This window comes from Lobosporangium transversale, assembly GCF_002105155.1.
Source record: "Lobosporangium transversale strain NRRL 3116 chromosome Unknown BCR41scaffold_17, whole genome shotgun sequence".
Taxonomy (NCBI): domain Eukaryota; kingdom Fungi; phylum Mortierellomycota; class Mortierellomycetes; order Mortierellales; family Mortierellaceae; genus Lobosporangium; species Lobosporangium transversale.
Window position 1 is genome coordinate 91,210 of NW_019028995.1, and position 20,305 is coordinate 111,514.

The 20,305-nt window shown below is 41.5% G+C and overlaps 4 protein-coding genes across 4 annotated transcripts; 2 read left to right on the forward strand and 2 right to left on the reverse strand.

Moving 5' to 3' along the window:
• Positions 1-1,304: 1,304 nt before the first annotated feature.
• BCR41DRAFT_352894 (rab-GTPase-TBC domain-domain-containing protein) lies at positions 1,305-5,862 on the forward strand. Its single transcript, XM_022024036.1, has 4 exons — positions 1,305-1,773; positions 2,520-2,887; positions 2,987-3,583; positions 3,758-5,862. The coding sequence occupies exons 1-4, from the start codon at positions 1,446-1,448 to the stop codon at positions 5,756-5,758; spliced, it is 3,294 nt and encodes a 1,097-aa protein (XP_021881582.1). The 5' UTR covers positions 1,305-1,445; the 3' UTR covers positions 5,759-5,862.
• Positions 5,863-6,904: 1,042 nt separating this feature from the next.
• Positions 6,905-8,907, forward strand: BCR41DRAFT_370442 (hypothetical protein; the record flags this gene model as incomplete). The annotated part of the gene is made up of 4 exons (XM_022026533.1): positions 6,905-7,069; positions 7,255-7,681; positions 7,789-8,662; positions 8,775-8,907. The coding sequence occupies 4 exons, from the start codon at positions 6,905-6,907 to the stop codon at positions 8,905-8,907; spliced, it is 1,599 nt and encodes a 532-aa protein (XP_021881583.1).
• A 176-nt stretch (positions 8,908-9,083) lies between these two features.
• On the reverse strand, positions 9,084-11,346 carry BCR41DRAFT_352897 (histone acetylation protein-domain-containing protein). Its single transcript, XM_022024037.1, has one exon. The coding sequence runs from the start codon at positions 11,319-11,321 to the stop codon at positions 9,108-9,110; it is 2,214 nt and encodes a 737-aa protein (XP_021881584.1). The 5' UTR covers positions 11,322-11,346; the 3' UTR covers positions 9,084-9,107.
• A 452-nt stretch (positions 11,347-11,798) lies between these two features.
• On the reverse strand, positions 11,799-14,097 carry BCR41DRAFT_370444 (hypothetical protein; the record flags this gene model as incomplete). The annotated part of the gene is made up of 2 exons (XM_022026534.1): positions 11,799-13,191; positions 13,304-14,097. The coding sequence occupies 2 exons, from the start codon at positions 14,095-14,097 to the stop codon at positions 11,799-11,801; spliced, it is 2,187 nt and encodes a 728-aa protein (XP_021881585.1).
• Positions 14,098-20,305: the final 6,208 nt, after the last annotated feature.

Genomic DNA, 20,305 nt, shown 5'->3' on the forward strand with positions numbered 1-20,305 from the left:
TTTATCGATAATTAGACCTGTGTTCTCTTTAGTTTACCATTGTCAAACATTACATGTTTATACACAGAGAAATAATCGAATTGAGTTCCTTCCAGTCTGAATTGGGTTCCCCAGCTTTGAAGGATAAAAATGTTCATTATCTTTTTTTTATGCAATTTATGCTTGTGAGTGTATAGTGCCCTGATCTTTTTTTATTTATTTATTTATTTTTCTTCATTTCTCTTTCTATCAATCTCCACGGCTATTGGATCAGTGGCCTACCCTTTTTGTCCCTAGACAATAGATACAAACTATATATAATGAGCCATAAAAAGGCTAAATACAAAGCCAAGGATAAAAAAAAAAAAAAAAAAAAAAAAAAAAAACGACATGTAGGCCCAAGGGGTGGATGCATTCAAGTGAGCAAAGAGCGATGACGGACAGGGGAGAGATAAAGTGGAAAGGAGAGAGAGAAGGGGGATAAAATAGCAGGGATGGGAAAGATGAAACCTAGAGACATGCATCTCTACTCACAGAATTTGTATACTTGTCAATATACATGTATACCACATTCCTGCATTTGTGGCATGCATTCACTCTTTTAACGCCTTCTCTTCTAAACGTTCACAGCATTAAGGGATTTTGTTCTTCATTTACTGCTTGAAGATTTTGTTTAAACGCTTTCTAGTATTGTTTGATGTTTAGGACCATTGGTATTGCTCTTGTTGGTGTTGTTGCTGTTGCTGTTGTAATAATTCTAGTCTATTATATATTTTATTTTTTTATTTGGTTTCTTTCTCTCCGTTGACTGGATGATATATATATATATTTCACTGTATCGGACTAGAAGATCTTGATTCCAGGAAAAGGAGGGACAACGGACCAAAATAACTACAGTAATAGGTGATAGTGGCTAATAAGATGACATGATCATGGCCCTGGCAATAGAGCTCGCGTTGTTTTGCTGATGGTCGCATGCAGATGCTCCTAGTTCAGTGGACCTGCACATTGCGATGAAAGTGACAAAGGGTATCGGGAGAAAAAAAAAAAAAAAAAAAGAGCTTTTTTTAACAACAAAGAAACCAAGGTGCTCTGAGAGCCTGCACAAATGTCCAGTCGTTTCTTTTCCTTTTGCTTGTAAAATATTCATCGTCAAAAGAGATGACGGGTTACCCACATCTCAATTTTTTACTTTTTTTTGTGAGCTTTCTTTCTTTTTTTTTTTTTTTTTTTTTTGTATTGCACTCCTCTTCGTCGCTTTTCCTTTTTTTTTTTTTTTTTTTTTTTTTTTTTTTTTTTTTTCCTTCTTCTTCTTCCTCATTCAACTCATTCACTTTCATCTGCATTTGAAGTCGTTTCTCTTTTTCCTCTCAACAGACCCTTTTTCATTTTTTATTATTTTAGTTTAACGTCTTAAATCACGTCCCTGTTGAAATTGGATATTGTTGTCCATATACCCTATCACCATGACAGAGACCACAGAGTTAGGACTTGAATTGGCAACCGAGTCTCCGTCCTCACTCGCGCCCACGCCTTCTGTCATGGATACCACGCCTTCATCTGATTCTATCTCTTCTTCTGAAACCGAAACTGAGACTCAAGTTGAAATTGCTGCAACTACCATGGCTGCCACAACTCCAACTTCTACTACTTCCACTACTACTTCCACTACTTCTACCACTTCTACATCTAATTCCAATGATATTTCCACCTCTACCCCCGCTTCTACCATTTCCTCCATAAAGCGGATCTCTTTCATCACACCGCTGCCTCGTTCTTCATATTCTTCGTCTTGTAAGTTTTTTTTTTTTTTTTTTTTTTTGTTCTGAGCAAATTTGCATTCCTTTCGGAACTTCCGAAATCTGTTCCACAAACACACAAACAGGGCACGAACCTCGTTTTTTTTTTTTTTTTTTTTTTAAAAAAATATGCATGTGCATATTTCTCGCTATTGGATTCCAACTGCTGTGAATTGACAGTTGGGACGGTTGGTTGCCGTCCATTCAGTTCAGAGGTGTTTGTGTTTACTAGACGAGTTGATGTCTACTATTCAGTACCAACCTTGCAAATCATAAGTCAGTGTGAGAGGCTCTCTTCAGAATGGAGAATGAAATGAATGGATTAGGCAACAATTTTATTTTTGGGATGGTAGCATGTGCTAATGATGAGCTTTTGAGCATGCAGCAACCGATCGTGAGTGACCCAACTCGGGAAAAAAAGATCCTTTCTGATCTAAGCTTACTCCTTTTCATCTGACTCATCTGTTAACCATAACAAAAACAAAAAGCAAAGTTCTGCTGCATTCGTTGATCAGCACTGAAGGTGGACACAAATGGACAGATATGGGCAGAAGAGAGAAGGGAAAATGCAAAGGCCTCAGGTCTTTTTCAGGAACAGATTTATACATTTTCAGGCACCAGTCTGACGAGACTGAGACCGAGACTGAGACACAACTGAACCTAAACTACGCGTGGCTGAAATTCATTACGCGTTCTAACTCCTTCGGACTCTTTACTTATTGCATTTGTTCACTTGACTAGCTCTTTCAAAATCATCAGTGGATGCAAAGTCTGCATTAGAAGAAGAAGATCACGTTGCTGCATTTAAGAGAATGCTGGACGATATCCTTGATAATGCTGTTGCCTCCTCAGAGTCACTCACTAAAGGGCTTGATGGTAAGGCCAGTGGTCACCTCGCTGCCTCCTCCTCTTTCCTCCAGGGCTCTTCCGCTGCTGATAGAGCCAGATTGAACAGAAGTACCACCCTGGGATTCTTGCTTCCTCAACCCAAGAACCATTTTGCGAAGCTCAAAGGTGGTCACAGTTCCCGTTCTGATCTTTCAGAGAGTACAGTCGATCCCAACATCCTTCACAAGTTGGAAGAACAAAATAATCTTCTACTTCCACAGGTAAATACACATTTCATTAATAGTTGACAGATCCCTAGTCAATATCCGCAACCCTAACTTTTTTTTCTTTTTTCTTTTTTTTCCTCTGGAAATATCCAGGAGTCCACAGCATTCCTTTTGGCAAGACTAGAGAGACAGAATGGATTGCTTGATACGGATCCCAAAGCCGTCTGCATCGAATCCAACGTCCTCAAAGGAAATCTCACTACACTCCAAAAACTCATTACCGACTCGACAGCACTCAATAGCCCCAACTCAGGGACTATTGCTCCCATGTCGTCGGGCTCCAACATTATGGAGCACCAGGAGGGCGATGAGGAGATTGACTGGGAGTTCTGGGGTATGCTTGTTCAGGATTATAATGCAGTAGCAAGTAAATTACCACATCTTTTGGCAGCGCGTGTGCGACAGGGTTTGCCATCAAAGCTCCGTGGACTGATTTGGCAATCCATGTCACAGGCCTCCTCAACCTACCTTGAGACAATGTATACTCAACTCTTAAAGGAGCATTCGCCTTATGAACGTATCATCCAACGCGACCTCGCCAGGACTTTCCCTCAAGTTGACATGTTTAAAGAGGAAGGCGGAAAGGGTCAGGAGAGTCTTCGCAATGTTCTCAAAGCCTATTCTCTCTATGATCCTCATGTTGGATATTGCCAAGGTCTTGGTTTCTTGGTTGGACCACTACTTATGAATGTAAGTCCTTTTTTTTTTTTTTTTTTTTTTTTTTCCTCCCTCTCTCTTTTCTAAAAGTTTATAATGCATGAGCGTCTTTGCTGTTACTTCAAAATGCTGTGTTTGTCCGCTAATTGTGTTTCTCACATCATTTCATTCTTGTCATATGTGGTGAATGATAAATATCTATTCTAGATGGACGAGAGAGAGGCATTCTGTGTTTTCGTCCGCTTGATGGAGACATATGACATGCGAACCATGTTTACACTGAATATGGAAGGACTCCAGCTTCGCCTCTACCAGTTTTCTGCACTTCTTTCCGAGCATTTGCCTATGCTTCATGCCCATCTTTCATTCCACTCGATTCAGGTAGCTATGTATGCTTCACAGTGGTTCCTCTCGCTGTTTGCCTATACCTACCCCTTGCCACTGGTTCTCCGGGTGTATGATGTTGTGTTTTCGGAAGGGGCTCCTGAGACTATTATGCGTGTTGCTGTTGCATTCATGAAAAAGAATGAAGAGAAGCTGATGCAACTACAGGATTTCGAGGATTTGTTGGACGTTCTATCCACAAAACTGTACGATATCTACGAGGACAATGCAGGAGAGGTCATTAAGGATGCTATGGCTCTTTCCAGTGAGATTTCCAAGGATAAGATGGATGCACTTGCTGTGGCCTATGTCTCAGAACTAGAGGATCAGCAAAAGCGAGCAGGAGTAGAGACTAGCAAGCGATTCAAGGACCGATTTGGATCGGTAAAATCGAGCGATTCAGGTAGCAACAAGACCCCAGAGCCTTCAATAAACAAGGAGATCAAGACCAAGTTGAGCCGCGGCGCCAGTAGGCTCTCGATTGCGGCCTCATTTGGCTCGTCAGCTAGTTTACTCTTCAGCGGTAACAGTAGCAACGCCAATAGTAGCAGTGATGAGATTGTAGAGCCAGCAAGCAGTGCCTCTCAGTCCTTCATCTCTGCAGGCTCAGATGCCATGCTACTTGAGCAGATCCAGGATCTGGCGAAGGCACTGTCCGTTTTGCAGAAGGACCATGCTGAGGTCACTGAGGGTTTAGTGATGGCCAAGCTGGAGAAGACTCAGTACCTTGAGGAGATCGAAGGCTTGCGTAAGAGATTGCTAGATATGGAGCGGCAGCAAAATCGCGCCTCCATGATGAGTGCTATTTCACCCTCGGTGATGAGTAACAGCGATGAGACCTCATCGGTTGCAATGTCGTCTCCACGAACGATCACCCATGAGGACGGTAAAATGAGCTGGTCAAGACATTCACAGGATGAAGAGATCTTTGGCGAGGAGATGAAGTATTCCCCTATGTCATCGTTGAATGTTAGCCAACACAACCTTGCTAACCGTCTGGCCATGACAGAGCGTGAACTGTCGCAGGTCACAACCGAGCTTGTTCATGCCAAGGTCTCGGTAATGGAGGCTATGAATGAAGTCGAGTCACAAAAGGCCAAGACACAACATATACAAAACATTCTTATGGATTCGAAAGAGGCTGTGGTGATGCTCCAGGAACAGCAGATGGTACTCCAGACCACCAAGATGAACATGACTATGGAGATTGACTCTATTCGCCACGAACGCGATCAGTTCGAGAAGGAATTGAATGTGATGCGTCAGCAGTTCGAGGAGACCAAGCGTCTGTGGCTGGAAGGCCAAGTCGAGCGCCAATCATTGCAGGAAAAGGTCAAAGAGTTGGAGATGAATGCTGCATTTGCAGCTTCAACAGCCAGCCTGGGTCGTGGCCGCACCCTCCGCAAGTCTATGAATGATGTCGCAATGATGAGCCTTATGACCTCTCGTAATGGACCCCCTTCACCAAAAGCATCAACGCAGATGATGTCTCTGTCAGAGACACCTGAGGTAATGTCCCCATCTAACCACGAGCCTGGTGACTCGTTAGCCCGTCGCGGTAGTAGTGATGGACAGAGCTCGATCCATACCAATAGCAACGGTCGTGAGTCGATGTCCTCTGCGCGACCTCCAGCGATGGTTCGTAAAGGCTGGCCTAGCGAGAAGGCTGCTAGTGTAGGTGTTGTCCCCAGTGCCCCCGCAAACTTTGGTACACGCAAGTTTACGGTTGCCATAGATTCAGACACTGCCAAACTGAAAAGAAGTGCATCACATCGTAACAGTATCCTTGGCGCGTTGACCTTCCGTCGGTCAGAAACTTCATAGTCTTTTTATGTATACATGTATTGCTGCTCACTCCCTACACCTTTTAGATAACATTTGCGTGTGGAAACACCTTTATTATAGCTTTTTATACACTTGCCATAGACTAATATTCTAAATCTTTTTTTTTTTTTTTTTTTTTTTGATCCTGTACATTCAACATCCACCCACACAAAAATAATAATTATAAAATAAATAAAAAATAAAAAATAAAAAATAAAAAATAAAAAAAGTAAAGGTACCAATGGCTGTTATGAATATCAGCTCTTATTCAGCACACTTTCGGAGGACATTTGCATTCATCATGGAATACATATGAATAGTAAGAGCGGGGTCCGCTGATTTTTTTTTACGTTCAGAAGTGTGTGTAATATTTCAGTACCTCCCAGAGGTCTCCCACTCATCTAATGAAATAAAACGAATAATTTTTGATAAAGTACCAGTTCATCGTTCATCGAGAACAAAATCAGCTATGTTGGTGTTGGGAACCAGGGACAGATTGGTGAGGCCGGGAGAGTCCTGCTTCTCTCCTCCTGCTTAGTGCTGACCTGATGTCTGCATCAAAACGGAAGATTTGTCGTCAGTCAGGTGATTATCCTCAGAATTCATCTTGGGGAGTCGTTGGGACTGAATCTTGTCATTCTCCCACGGGGTCGTGACTCAAAAAGCTCTTTCATTTTTTATTTTTTATTTTTTTTTTTTGTATTCGTCCGCACCCAAAAAGCCTTCATTAGTCTTCTTTTGCATTCATCCACATCTCTACTATACCTTCCCATCATAAAAAGTAGTCACCACACAAGGAATTGTGAACAGCGCAAGTTTTGTAGCTCAATGATGCATACCGCCATCATCCGTCGTCTTATAAAAGTCTCATCAGACTCGGGATCTCCTACATTGCTTGTGTGCCACGCATCACAACAGCAAAAATACTCAAGATGCCAGGTCACAACAGCATCAATAGCGGTGATAGCGCCTATGAGGCGGACCCTACATGTAACTACTCGACAGGCAAATAGTGTTAGCAACAGAAATAAGACTAGCAGCCACTTGGTTAAGGCTAATCATAATAGTCAACATCTTGAAGAGCATCGTCTTTTGACACAAGCTCCAACCCACGGATATCATTCCCGGCCTAGTACTAACGCCATCATGAGAAGAGATACTGGAGTGATAGCGACTGCCTCTCGTCTTCTACAGGCAACAGACCCCATATACCTCAAAGCCATGGCCTCAGCTCGGAGGAGTTTCTTCTCACAATCCGAGCAGCGTGAAATGGACGATATAGTTTCATTCTATGATGATAAGGTGACTCAGGTATAGTAAATCTTAAATACATTTATTGAAGCAGTGACTTTTACCCTTTTCTTTCTTTCTACTATATTCTTTATACTTCATGAAAGAAGCCACTTTGAAGTTTATATTGCTTGCACTAGATGGGCAATAGGTTTTCAACTGGACTAACCAATTCATTTTCTCGCTGACCTTTAATGACATCTTAGTATGCAAATCAAGACATTCAGACAGTCACACTCAAAGCTCTTTTAGGACTAGGACGGTCAGGATTAACAACATCATCATCTCCACCTTTGTCAACATCAACACCAACAGCAACAGCAGCATCAGCCCAGCAACGACGAGATGAAGAAGCGGCTAAAGACCTTGCTATCAATTTGGATGTAGCACGGTATGCACGTAAGGAGTTACCAGTTCGATTGGCGCGACTGATCAAAGAAACTCAGAAGCTTCCTTTCATCGTGGGAACAAATCCCTATATCAAACGAGTCTACAAGTTGTACTATGACTCTTTTCAAACTATTACAGCAAGTCCACAGCAAATTAAGAATAAAGAGGATCTTGATCGGTTTGCAAATCTGTTGCAAGGCCTTGTAGCATCTCACGCCGATGTTATTCCTATGCTTTCTCAAGGTAACGAATGGACATGCGCATCTATTGGAGGCGATTTGTCTGCTATTTTCTCACGTTTACTTCACTTTTTGACATATCTTTATTGTTTTCCAAATTACGTTATTTAGGTTTCTTGGAATGCAAAAAGTATATGGAAAAGGAAGCGATTAAAAAGTATTTAGATGGAATTATTCAAGCTCGTATTGGTATTCGCTTGATTGCTGAACAGGTAATTTCGCTCAGAGAGCAACGAGATTATAACGAAGAAAAGACCAACAGTGATATTCAGAATGCCTCCGGAGAAAGGATGTCTACATCATCACAATCCTTATTAGAGGCTGTACCCCGTCGTCACTCGGATGTTGTGGGAGTGGTTCATACAGAGCTTCGACCTGCAGATTTGATCAAAACATGCGCCTCCTTTGTCCAGGATCTATGTGATGTCAACTATGGATCGAGTCCTGAGGTTGTAATTAATGGACAGACAGATGCAACGTTCACCTATGTTCCAGTTCATCTCGAATATATCCTCTGCGAGTTGCTCAAGAATGCTGTCCGAGCTACCGTGGAGCATTCGCAAAAGATTGGCAGATCCGCTATTAGCCCTCATGGCACCCAGCACCAGCCTCTCTTTTCATCATCAGCAGCGGGCTCTCATCATGAAAAGCGCAGCAACAGCGCCGTAATTATCAACCAGGATGATGATCAGGATATCACAAGACGACCTAATGAATTTGGACACCCACCTGTGGAAGTGACTATCGCTCAGGGAGAGCACGAAATCACAATTAGGATCAGGGACCATGGTGGAGGAATACCACGAGAATATTTCGATTCAATTTTTGATTATTCATTCACAACTGTTAAGAACGAGAACGATACAGCGAATTCCATGGATGCTGGAGGTGATACACCCTATGGTGTGGATAGTATCTTTAAGGGAGTCAGTCGACTTGCGATGCAGGCTGGTTTGGGTGGTCCTATTGCTGGGCTTGGATTTGGGTAAGCTTGTAGTTTTTTTTTTTTTTTTTTTTTTTTTTTTTTTGGCTGCATTCTTTATTTTCAAGCAATATTTATTAATACCGCCCCCTTTTTTTCCTTCCTATAATAATAGGTTACCATTGACAAAGATATATGCACAATACTTTGGTGGTGATATGCAACTAGTCTCGCTGCAGGGATATGGCTGTGATGTATTTTTGAAGCTCAAGCAGATTGATGAGAACTTGGACGAGCTTCGAATTTAAAGTCTGCCTTCTCTTTTTTTTTTTATTTTTTTTTTTTATTTTTTTAGTTGTTGAAGCTACGTTTCAAAGGAGCAACGTTTATATATATACTGTGTATGTCATTTATTCTTTTTATTATTATTCTACATTGTACAACAGAAAATAAAAAAAAATACATATATAATATATATATAACACGAGCATATTTTCTAGCAACTCTATTACGGCTTTCCACAATCTGTCTTTTGCTTCTTAGTGAGGCCTGAATCCTGCACTACGGAGGCAGGTGCTAGTGTTACTGTAGACGTAGATATAGATGCTGTGCTCGGTTCTTTCCGTTTAATTAGACTAGAGCTCAAATTATTGACTACAGGCGTCTTACGTTTGATAAAACTAGCATTCAAAACATTGACCGTTGGAGCCTGTCCCGAAGACGATACAGATGCAAACTCCGGGACTTTGGGCTTGATCAATCCAGCTCCAAGAATGTTCACAGTAGGCGCAGAAGATGAAGCATTGATGGAACTGGTGGAACTGGTGGACTGCGACTGGTTGCTTACGACTATCTCGTTCACATGCTGTAAGAATATGGTGAGACTTGTAGTCTGAATCCATGAAGGTAGCAATGTAGAATGGTTCTCTTCTTGTTGTTGTTGTCGTTTTTCTTGAAGCTTTCGAGTCCAGCTATTGAAGCGGTTCATCCACTGTCTAGTAGAGTTTTTAGACTTCTCCAGAGTCGAAAAGTCTAAGCTCAGTAGATAGTTGATGACCTTTGTGTATGATTCTGATGAACCTTGCGCAGGTGAAATAACGGTTTCTATCCCTGCTGCTACCGTTGTTTCTGCTGTTGTTTCATGAGATACAGATGTACTTTTGGATCCTTTTGGCTCTTCCTCGACCGCTCCAGTCAGTTTTTGTCCCTCCTCTCCCTTTGCTTTCTGTTCATTTGTTTCTCCTTCTTTTTCCCCTTCTTCTTCATCTTCTTCTATGTTTCCTTCTTCCACTATGCGGAAAAAGCCCGTAATTTTCCCAGCACCGCTTTCTTCTCCAATAGCTACCAGCTCCCAAAACGTGTTGATATCAACAGCTCCGCCAGAACATGAAGCAGATTGCATTAGCCTAGACTTTGGGTCGTCAGGGAACTGTGGGATCAAAGAGTATGCCATCTCCTTGGAATTTCTATCAGGGTAGCCATATGTCCAATGGAATGTCGTCGTAGTCGATAGGCTTATTGAGGATAAAGGTGAGAATCGGATGATGCTCGATGCTTGACGTTCCGTCTCCATCCCTGGGATATACCACCATGCCTGTTGTTTCCTTTTACATTTACTGTCATTGACGGGAATTTGTTGACTGTAGATAGTTGTCAACAAATTTTTCCACCAGCGGACCAAACCGCGATCATCCAGAACGCGTTTCCCAGTATTTTGAGCAGATTCTGCAAAGAGGTACTGAGGTTGAGCACGCGCAAAGACATAAAGCGAAGTTTTGTGTGGGGTGGATACTAGTAATGGTAGCTCAAACCCTTCTTCTTCTTCTTCTTGTTGTTGTTGTTGTTGTTGTTGCAGCTTTTGTTCTTCGTCATTTGACAACGGGCTAGAGTCGCCTGTTGCATCCCCACAACTGTCCTCTTTATCACTTCTCTGCCCATTTTCCTTTTTCTTTTCGGATGAGATAGCCATAGAGGAAAGTTTCGCTGCGGCTACAGCTGATGACGATTGATGGTGAAGATGAGAGATACAAGTAGAACCTTTAGTGAACGCGGTGGTGATGATAGTGTTGGATCGCATTGCGTTCAAGTAGCCTCGGACTAAAGCGTGTGTGGGACTCTTAAGCCCTCGTGTGTCGACTTTAGGCAGAGGCCAGCAACCAGAGGTATCTACCTTGGCAATATAAATGATACGTTCGAGTGGACACTCGTTCGAGCTGTGGCTCTTAGCGCTACTACTACTAATATCAGCAGTAGTCATCGGCGTGAGTAGGTATTCAAGCACCTCTAGGCCCGCAACAAGTACAGGTGCATCTATTCCTTCTGTACTTGGTTCATGCTCTTTTTCCTGCTCCATGTATCTTTTCTGGTCAAGGACTTGGTGGCCATGATTCAGGGCACCCTTGTTCTCCTTCGTTTCCGCTTTTGGTCCAATTGACAAAAGAATCAACCTCTCTTGCACTGTAATACTCTGGTGGCGCTTTTTTTGGACATGGGGTGGAAAAAGCTTCTTGCACGTCGTGGGTCGAGTTAAAAAACTGAACAGCTGAAACTCATATGGATAAAAAAGGTCTTGCCTCTGATAGGACTGCTCTTCATTAGGCTTATCATTACTCTTATTGTAGTTCAAAGGAACTCTTTTTACTTGGCCTTGGAAAGAAATAATGAGCTCTTGTGCAATGGACTTGAGCACTGGATCTTCACCAATGACATTAATGGATGTCATTTCTTGAATCTAAAAGAGGTTGACGAAGGATTGCCGAATCACGTCTAATTTTTTTTTTTTTTTTTTTCTTTGGTGGCACAAGCGTTGGTATCAAAGCCACTCTGCGCAACAAATCTATTGGTTACGGAATACGCGTTTTTTCTGATTCGAATGACCAAATTGACAAATAGAAGCAATTTAACGCGATAAACAAACTAAAGGTGCGTTAAAGATATATTAACAATATAATTACTATGAACAGAAAAAAAAAAAAAAAAAAAAAAAAATACAAATTCTATAGTGAATCACAGATGTTACATGCCATAATTTTTTTTTGTCCTTGCTGTTAAAACAAGATGTAACCAAGCCAAGAAGAACTGTACAGGCATATCGAGCGATGAGATAAAAGGGAAAACAATTAAAGAAGCAGTGGTATACGAACGTTCCTTTCTCATCACAGGCAAGTAGCTCATCCAGACTACTCACCACCTATTCTTTTCAACCATAGGTCGTGACGATCTGAGCCAAATGTGCAAGCCCAGACATTTCCTCCTCTGTTTCTTGGTTACGCTGTTTATCTGCATTATGTGCCTTTGCAGGTAAAGAGACCGAAGAAGCCGAAGAGGTAGAGGTCATGGATGAGGCTGAAGACATGATGGACAAACGTGTCGTAGACGACATGTCCTCATCCTCCATTGATGTGCCTTGATACTGAGATGTAAGGCGTGGCTGAGGCTCATAATGTGATTCGCGATGTTCACGGTACTGGTGCCTATCTTGCTGTAAACAGTCTTGAATAGGATCAAAGCGATACTTTGTTGGTGTATGCGGTGTCGACTGGGGCGAAGGTGGCATAGCAGCATTCAGGCGATTACTAAGGTATCTGTTTTCGTGAGTCAACCTTTCATGAGCATGAGCAGACGAATTGTGTTGGTAATCATCGTGAGGTTGAGCCGCCTGAGCATGACCAGCATGTGATGAGTTGCTATGGTGTTGATGATAAGATTGTTCCGGATGTGGCTGTTGGCTGTAGTAAGCTTGATGATAGTAGTGCCGGTTGCGATCCTCCAATGATGGTGTAACTCCCTCCATGCGCTCGACGTCCTGCGTCATAGGCGATCTGGGAGAGGCAAGGACATCGGACCGATGGTACTTAAGAGCAGGCTTGGAGATATCGATATCGTGACTATGATTGTAGGATGTATGCATGTCCTGATGACGAGTAGCCAAAGGATATGGAGCGGCTGGGGTGTATGCGGCTTGGTGCTGGCTGTGGTTCACGAATGTCGCTGACATCGTTGGGGTTAGAGGTGATGGCATGGCTCCTTGAGAGGTAGCAATAGGGTGACCAGCAGCTTGTCCATGGCCTTCATTCTGTGACTGCGACATTGACGACACGGCATGCACGTCGAAGTGAGGCATAGGTGTGTGGTGTTGATAGGCTTGAATGACGCCCGATTTTTTATGTCTTAGGCCAACAGTACCACTGCCAACATTGTAGTTTACATCCATATGATTGCGTCCATTAAATTCAATGCCGTTATTGCGGTCGAGAGGATTGAAGCGCGGAGGCGAGTTTTGTCGAGAACCTTGACGTGACCCGTTCATCTTGGAGACATGATGATGTTGATCATAGTCAGCTCCATGATAGCCTATCACTGGGCTGTGCTCACGGCCAGTATGAACCAAGTTCTCTTGAGAGCTGTTGCCACTGACGCCTACAGTCAGAATCTCCTTTTTAATAGGACAACGACGTGATTTAGGTGAAATATGAGTACGATAATGTTGCATCATGTTATCTTGACGAGAAAACTTGCTGGGACATCCAGGCATAAGACACGGAAAGTTTCGTTCTCCAGTATGAATCCTATTATGCCGAGCAAGGTGTCCGCTATATAATTACCAATAAGGAAAAAAAAAAAAAAAAAAAAAAAAGGATAAGTCTATATTCGCATGTGTGCATTATCGAAATATCGCAAATGGGCAAGGCTGAAACACTGTACCTCGTGGTGAAGCACTTATGGCAACCAGGGTGCGAACACATATATTTGCGCTTTGCAGCAACAGGGGACCCAGATGCGTTGGTAGAGTTGGGATCTGACGGTTTTCGATTCGATTCCGAGTCATCTGACTGATTTTCCTCAGAGTAAGATCGTGAAAAGAATGGATGCGTTGGTGACGATACAGAGGCGGAAGGGCTGGAAGAGGCTGCGGAAATCCTTGGGGATAGTGTAGAGCCGCTACTGAGACTCCGACTGCGTTGTGACGATATTGCTAGGGGCTTTGAGGATGACTTTGAGGACGTCAGTTCACCACTGGAATAGATGGGTGTAGATGCGTTAGTAAGGGATGACGATCGTCCGGTATAGCTGCTCTCTGAATGGTCCTGATCATGAGTCTCTTCTTGACGATGACCTGGGTAGGATTGAAAGCGTTGCATGGGATGTGGGCGTTCGTTTGAAGTGTGTCTCTGTCGACTAGCTGTCTCTTGCGAGCGAAGAGACGGAGAAAATGGTGAGTGAGGCACGGGCTGTTGTTCGGATGGTGTATTGATTTCAGCTGAATTGTCGTTGAGGATACTGACTTTAGCTCCAGTAGCGTTCGTAATAGATAGTCCGGCAAGACGCTTTGACTGTTGGTGAAGAGCCGAGTCTGCTTCAGAAAAGTCCATTTGACTTGAGGGAAATGTGGAGGAATGTGGCTGGGAGCTGGGACGGGCCGAGGGTTGGGTATGATCGTAAAAGGAGTGAGAATAAGAGGATGTTGGAAGAGTAGAGAGGGAAGCTGTGCTTGGCATGACCTGGGAAGAATACAAGGCGATTCGCGAAAAGGCAGACAAAGGTCCTATTGTGACTGTATCAGAAGAACAGTTCAGACTAAAGTTAAGCACTGGAAAATGAGAGCAATGGGCCCCTGTTTGACCAACTGGAACCTGCACAGCAGTATACTCCAGCTGGAAATTGCGATGAGGGTACTAAAGAAAGATTGGCGGAAGTAGGCCAACAATGATGAAAGGGATTTCCCGAAAAAATTAATGCATGTCTAAAAAAGACATACTCCGTCAACGCACCCGCATGCATCTCAACGTCAATACCATATTTTGTCCCTTCTTTAATAGACTACATTCGGACATGTTTGTATAGGAGTGAGCGGAGCAGAAAAAAGAAAAAAGAAAAAAGAAAAAAAAAAAAAGGGTGGGTAAGGGGAGGAAGAGGGACTAGGTCTGAGACTAGTACATGGCTATGGGAGAGCCATGGCAGTAACGGTGACCATAGTGGTTCTTTAGGACAGGGTGCAGATGCAGAGAGTCCAGTTGTTTGTCCTTTTGAGCTCAGACAAAAATAAATAAGTTAACTTAAAGAGGATGACTTTTCTGGATTAACGTTAAATCGAACAAAAATGTAATTCATTCTCAATTATTGTAAAATATAAATCAACCAAATCACCGGTTTAGTAAATGTGCAGGCAAATGGCAACGACCAAGGAAAAAAAAAAAAAAAAAATTGAGCTCGTTCGACTTGGTGAATTAAAAAAATAAAATATAAATATATACATTGCTGTTCTCTTCTACTTTTGCGTCGTTGCAGACGTAAAACAGTTGCAACAGTTAACTCGCTGGACAAATCAATAAAAGGGGTAAAAGAATGATAAAAAGAGAAATACAACAATAATAAACGGTGAAGAGTGACATGAGATGATTGATTATATATTTATATATTGGTTATTGTTTGGTAAAAGAGTCTTGATAAGACATAGAAAGACTCGAGAAGCTTGACAAAAAAAAAGCTCTCCTTCGCCGACAAAGTAGTTATTGCACTGTCTGCCTTACATTTACGGATAGAGCTGGCGCAAATTGTGATTGTGATATGAAAAGCGGGAAGAGACGCGTGCAGGAGGTAAAAGAGAAGTTGTTCAAGTTGGAACAGGCTATTCTAGGGAGAAAGGGAAGAAGGAAGGTGGCCTAAAGTAGCTTTACAAAAGACAGGACAGGGAAGTGTGGAATGAGGATTGGGTCGAATGGCAAAGGGCAAGCAAACAGTGAGCAGTGGGTAGTGGATGGGTATGTGTGTTTGAGGGGGTGATATCAGAATAGGACAAGACAGTGAACAAAAGCCATAAGAGATGAAGAAAAGAACGGAAAAGAGATAAAGGATGTGCGGATGGAGAAAGAAAGAAAAAGGGAAAAAGGGTCGAGAATACAAACACTCATTTTATATAAATATTTATTCTACACATTGTTTTGATACCTTGATAAAGTATTCTGAAGCAATAGCAAAGCAAAAGAGCATTCTTATTTTTTATTTTATTTTAAAATACCAACTGAATAAAGGATAGCATATTCAATCCTGTTCTATAAACTAAAGAAATATGTATCCTTGCAGGACACATTCACAAGTCGGTCCCTTCTCCGTGCAGGGTTACGTACATCCGTAATGGGTAACGGCTTCGTTTATTTTTATTCAAAATTCTTCCATTTAAGCAAACGGATACACCATCCTCATTTACGCATACACCTTCTTGGCTTTGCCGTTGCCATTGAAGGATGAGCTATCTTTGATCATCTCGTAGAAAATGAGGTTAAAACATCGACAGGAATTAGGTTGTCTTGCGAAACCCTGCAGGCCATCCTACCTCTCAACTGCGTACAGCAATGCTACCATCTTTCCATAGATGCTGGTTTGTCAAGTCCAATAGTGAATATGGGCGAAAAAGATGTGTAAATAATTCAATGAATCTGCACTGAATTGAATGTAAAATAAAGGTGTTCGGTGTGTAAATGAATGGAGGGAGCAAAAGAGAGGGTCCTCACCTCGAAGAGCAGTGGAGTTGAGTTGTTTGTTTGTGTTTGTGCATCCAGTTTCTCTCCCCTCTTACTCTTATTCATGTTACTGCACACACCTATGATCCTAAAAAGGGGTGAATGAGCTTACCACTTGAAATATCCACTTGAAATATCCCAAAGGATAAGTGTTACTACTCAGAAAAAAAAAAAAAAAAAAGTACAAACGATGGTGTGCAGTAACATGAAAATAAGAAAACTTTTTTTTTTTTTAAATCTGCAACAGGACCCTAATCTGATTCAAAGCTTGCCATAAAGATTTATTCATCGTCTTCTCAGTGGTTAAGGATCCATAGAAGACCGCTTGTACACTTGCACTTATTTTATTGCTGAGAAAGATGCGACTCCTTCCTGGAAAGCACTCTTATAGCAGTTCCCAAGGCATAATGAATGCATCGCATTACAGCATTATATGGGACTTATCAGAATGACAGGAACAGTTTTTATATATCTGAAGCAATTGGACTTTTTCTCATTCCATCTCTTACTGCTTGGTGGATAGTCAATCTTTTCTCCTCGAGATCGCTCCCACCCTCATCCTCCAAACCCTCTCCTGGAATCCTTTTACCTCATTGTGCAGGTTTGAGGCAACCTGGGTTCAGTTCAGCGTTGCCACATTGATTACAGCTAAAACAGAATTAAACATCTGAAGATCGACAACTGCAAGCTGATAGAAGGTGGGTGTAATGGTTTTCTATGGACTACGCGCCAGCAACGATAGATTCTGACATGATTCTCCGTTCCATTTGCTCATTCCTACTCGCCGCTCTCTCCAGTCCAATCGTTTCAAAAAATGCGAATAAAATTCCTTTTATATTCCCTGAGATGGGCAGTTTCAGATGGTTTAAGGAATATAATCTTAGTTTGTGTCCATGTTTCCAAGCAGACACCTATTATCCTTAGCTGCCATAGTCGTTCGACTTTCTTCACCTTTTTTATTTAATTTTATTTTATCTTATTTATTTTTTAGACCTATTGATACAGCTTAAGTCAAGCTAAAAGGTATGAGCATGACTACGCGTAGCATACACGATGTTAATGCTTAATCAAAGTCAAGGAATTTATTGTGCCGCCATTTAAAGTAAAAAAAAAAAAAAAAAAAAAACTTCTCTTGATGCCTCTTTTTTTTTCTTTTGCACTCACCCGGTTCTACCTTTCCATCACTTTTCCTCATAAATGATAAGTACAAGATGCTACTATATATATACTCTGTCCATCAGGAGCATTAGGGTAATTACAGTGAACGAAAAAAGGGCATAGTTTAATTAAAGTATTTCTTACTTTCCTTGCCATGAGCCGCGGCGCGGAATAAGAGTTTATTTGGTTAATATGGCCACTTTCTCCAAGCGCTACAGTCATGTCATGTTTAGCATTCATGGAAAGTCACATTCACAAACATAAACACAGGTGTATAAATATTTAGACCCGATATCTGACCCGCTAACTTTCCTTATGGCACAAGGAGCATGGTGCTCAACTGACCTTGCTCGGATTATTAATGTTTAACTTCAGCAAGCGAAATGCTATCCTGTCTCAATACAATTGTCTGTGCTTAGCTTGATGGGCTTGTTCACGATCCTAGTCCAAACATGTAACAGCATCCAGGGATAGTGCATACAATGAAACCCGCAGGGCTTAGCATCCATATCATATATATAAGCTCAATTTGAATGATAAAAAAGACTTCAATAGACAATACACTGTATATCTTGAGCTGTGTCTTTATGCAAGCTCGGCAGCCTAACTGATATCCCGGAAATAGTCACCCAAGCAACCAAATAGTATATCAGAGTTTTGAATTTTGACCGCTTTGATAACAATGCGTCTTGTCATAGAGAATACTCTTCCATATCCTCCGTTGGGGCTTATTTTGGCTGTGGGTTTCGGTAGTCGAGCTAGAGAATAGGACAATTCTGGATATAAACCTTGATAAAGAATAGCAATACTGTTCAGAGGCCAGGCTCATACTCTGGCACCCTGCTGTATTGTACATACTTTTAGGATAAAGAATCTAAAAAAAAAAAAAAAAAAAAAAAAAAAAAAAAAGCAGGCAGTTACTGATCTCAACTACAAGTCTAACAATAAATAAACAAAAAAGCGATAGTAAAAAAGCAAAAACAACTTAATGCTGACCAAGGTAAAAAAAAAAAAAAAAAAAAAAAAAAAAAAAACAAACTAGGCCACAGTGGAGCAAGGCGAAAGATCTTCCAGGTTCCCCCTTTTTCCCACAGAGCAATCGCGCCAATTTAATTTTACCGGGAGATCATCCAGATTCCTACATATCCTGTATTTATCTGGCCTATGGGCGCAGAAGAAGATTATGAACAAAACCCAAATAAGTCAAAGTAAAATGGATGGCACAAGTTCAAATGCAGTTGGGACTGTACGACAGTCGTTTCTGAGCAATAGAATGAATTCCTTTTTTTTTTTAGCTATATTCTTAAGCAACAGTATATGTATATATTTACAGAAGTATTGTAAAGGAATCTCGCAGTTTTCAACTGAAGCGATGTCTCTTCATCGATAGCGACACATTTGCAGGAAAGAGCAACCAAGAGTCTTTCTCTAAGCGTTAGGTTGGTAATAGCTCTATTTCTTTTAATATGTATCCTTTGCATCTTGTTAACAAGGCTCTTTGTGAGAAAATTCAGTTAGAGCATACATGTCCCGCATTAAATTAATAACAGGCATCAATCGTAGGCTGTAGGCCTCCATAATGCATCATTGGAGGATACTACATTTATACAGATATACTGCAATTCGCCTCAGTGTGCACCTTGTGAGTTGTTTGGGTATAGAAACCAAGTCGTGCATGCATTGATACATATGGTGATACATGTTATTTTTTATATATTTTATATTCTGTGAATAGGTCGATTTATACCAAATGATTCAATCTCGAGGTGGAGGAATCGAGTGGAAATGTTGGGACCATTTTATGCTCTATTTCTGCGCTACATGATAAAACGAGAGAAAAATGAACAGGAGCGCATGGTCCTCACGCTCTTTTGGTTCTGCTCCAAAGAACAGCCGCAGCTCGCATTATCAAACAAACACAAACAACCCCCTTCAAATTTTTTATTTTCTTACCCCCAAAGCAAAATGAAAGGAGAGCCGAGAAAAGACTATGGCAACCATCCAGTTGTATTCCTCTTTCATACAATGTTCCAATACAGAATAAATGGATGAATGGACTGAATAAAATGGTTTGATGAACTAACAGAAAGCCGAGAGCCAACAAAGAGAGCTGTAAGATAAAGTTAATTATGGTTGGACACGGCTTGACAGAAATGAATGGTTCCATCACATCAAGTAAAAAGGGAGAATACTCTGCAAGCATTTTAGAGTGGAGGTTAATGTTATGTGTGATGGTTTGGTATGGCAAGTGCATAGATTGGATATGTAGATGATGCCTTGCGCAAGAGATGCCAGTCAACCGACTGCATCTGGTATCCCGATGGCAATGAAGTTTTTTTTATAGCAAATTGAGTTCTTCGCAGCGATTATCGTCTTTTCTAATCTTTCTTCGACTTATCATGAGAATGCATAAAGAATCATTGTGCATTCTGCTCACTCATTTGTCATGAAAAAGATTTTCATGCTCCAACGTCTCCACGTTCTGTATCTCTACTCTTGTACAAACATCATGCCATGACCTCTTCGAATGTAAGCATTGCCACCTCTGTCCAGAAGATGTGACATGCGTTTCTTGGTGATAATATTATTAATTCTAAATGTCCGCTACTGTTTCTCATTCACTTTTCTCATCAAGTACAGTCTGTAGATCCTATAACCGGAGCTGCTCTCCATGTGCCCTCTCTCCACATGATTTTCTATTCCGCACAATTATTCTATCATCACGGTGCTTCGGAAGCATAGCTCAAGTTGAGTCCGTTTTGTTTAGTTTCTACAGCATTGGCTTGAAGTTATCTGTTTTGGCATCACAAGGATCTCAATTCCTACATACTACAAGGGACGGTTTGATTGAGAATAGTGTTATCACTAATCACTGATCAATTTTTTTTTTCCTTCAATGCTCTTCTATGTGCATCTCAATCAATACGAATGGAAAACTGTGAAGGGAATGAAAAGCCTAGCAATAACTGTAGCAACTTCTTAATGTTCCTTCTGCTCTTTGGGTTGTTTTAATCCTAATGTGGATATG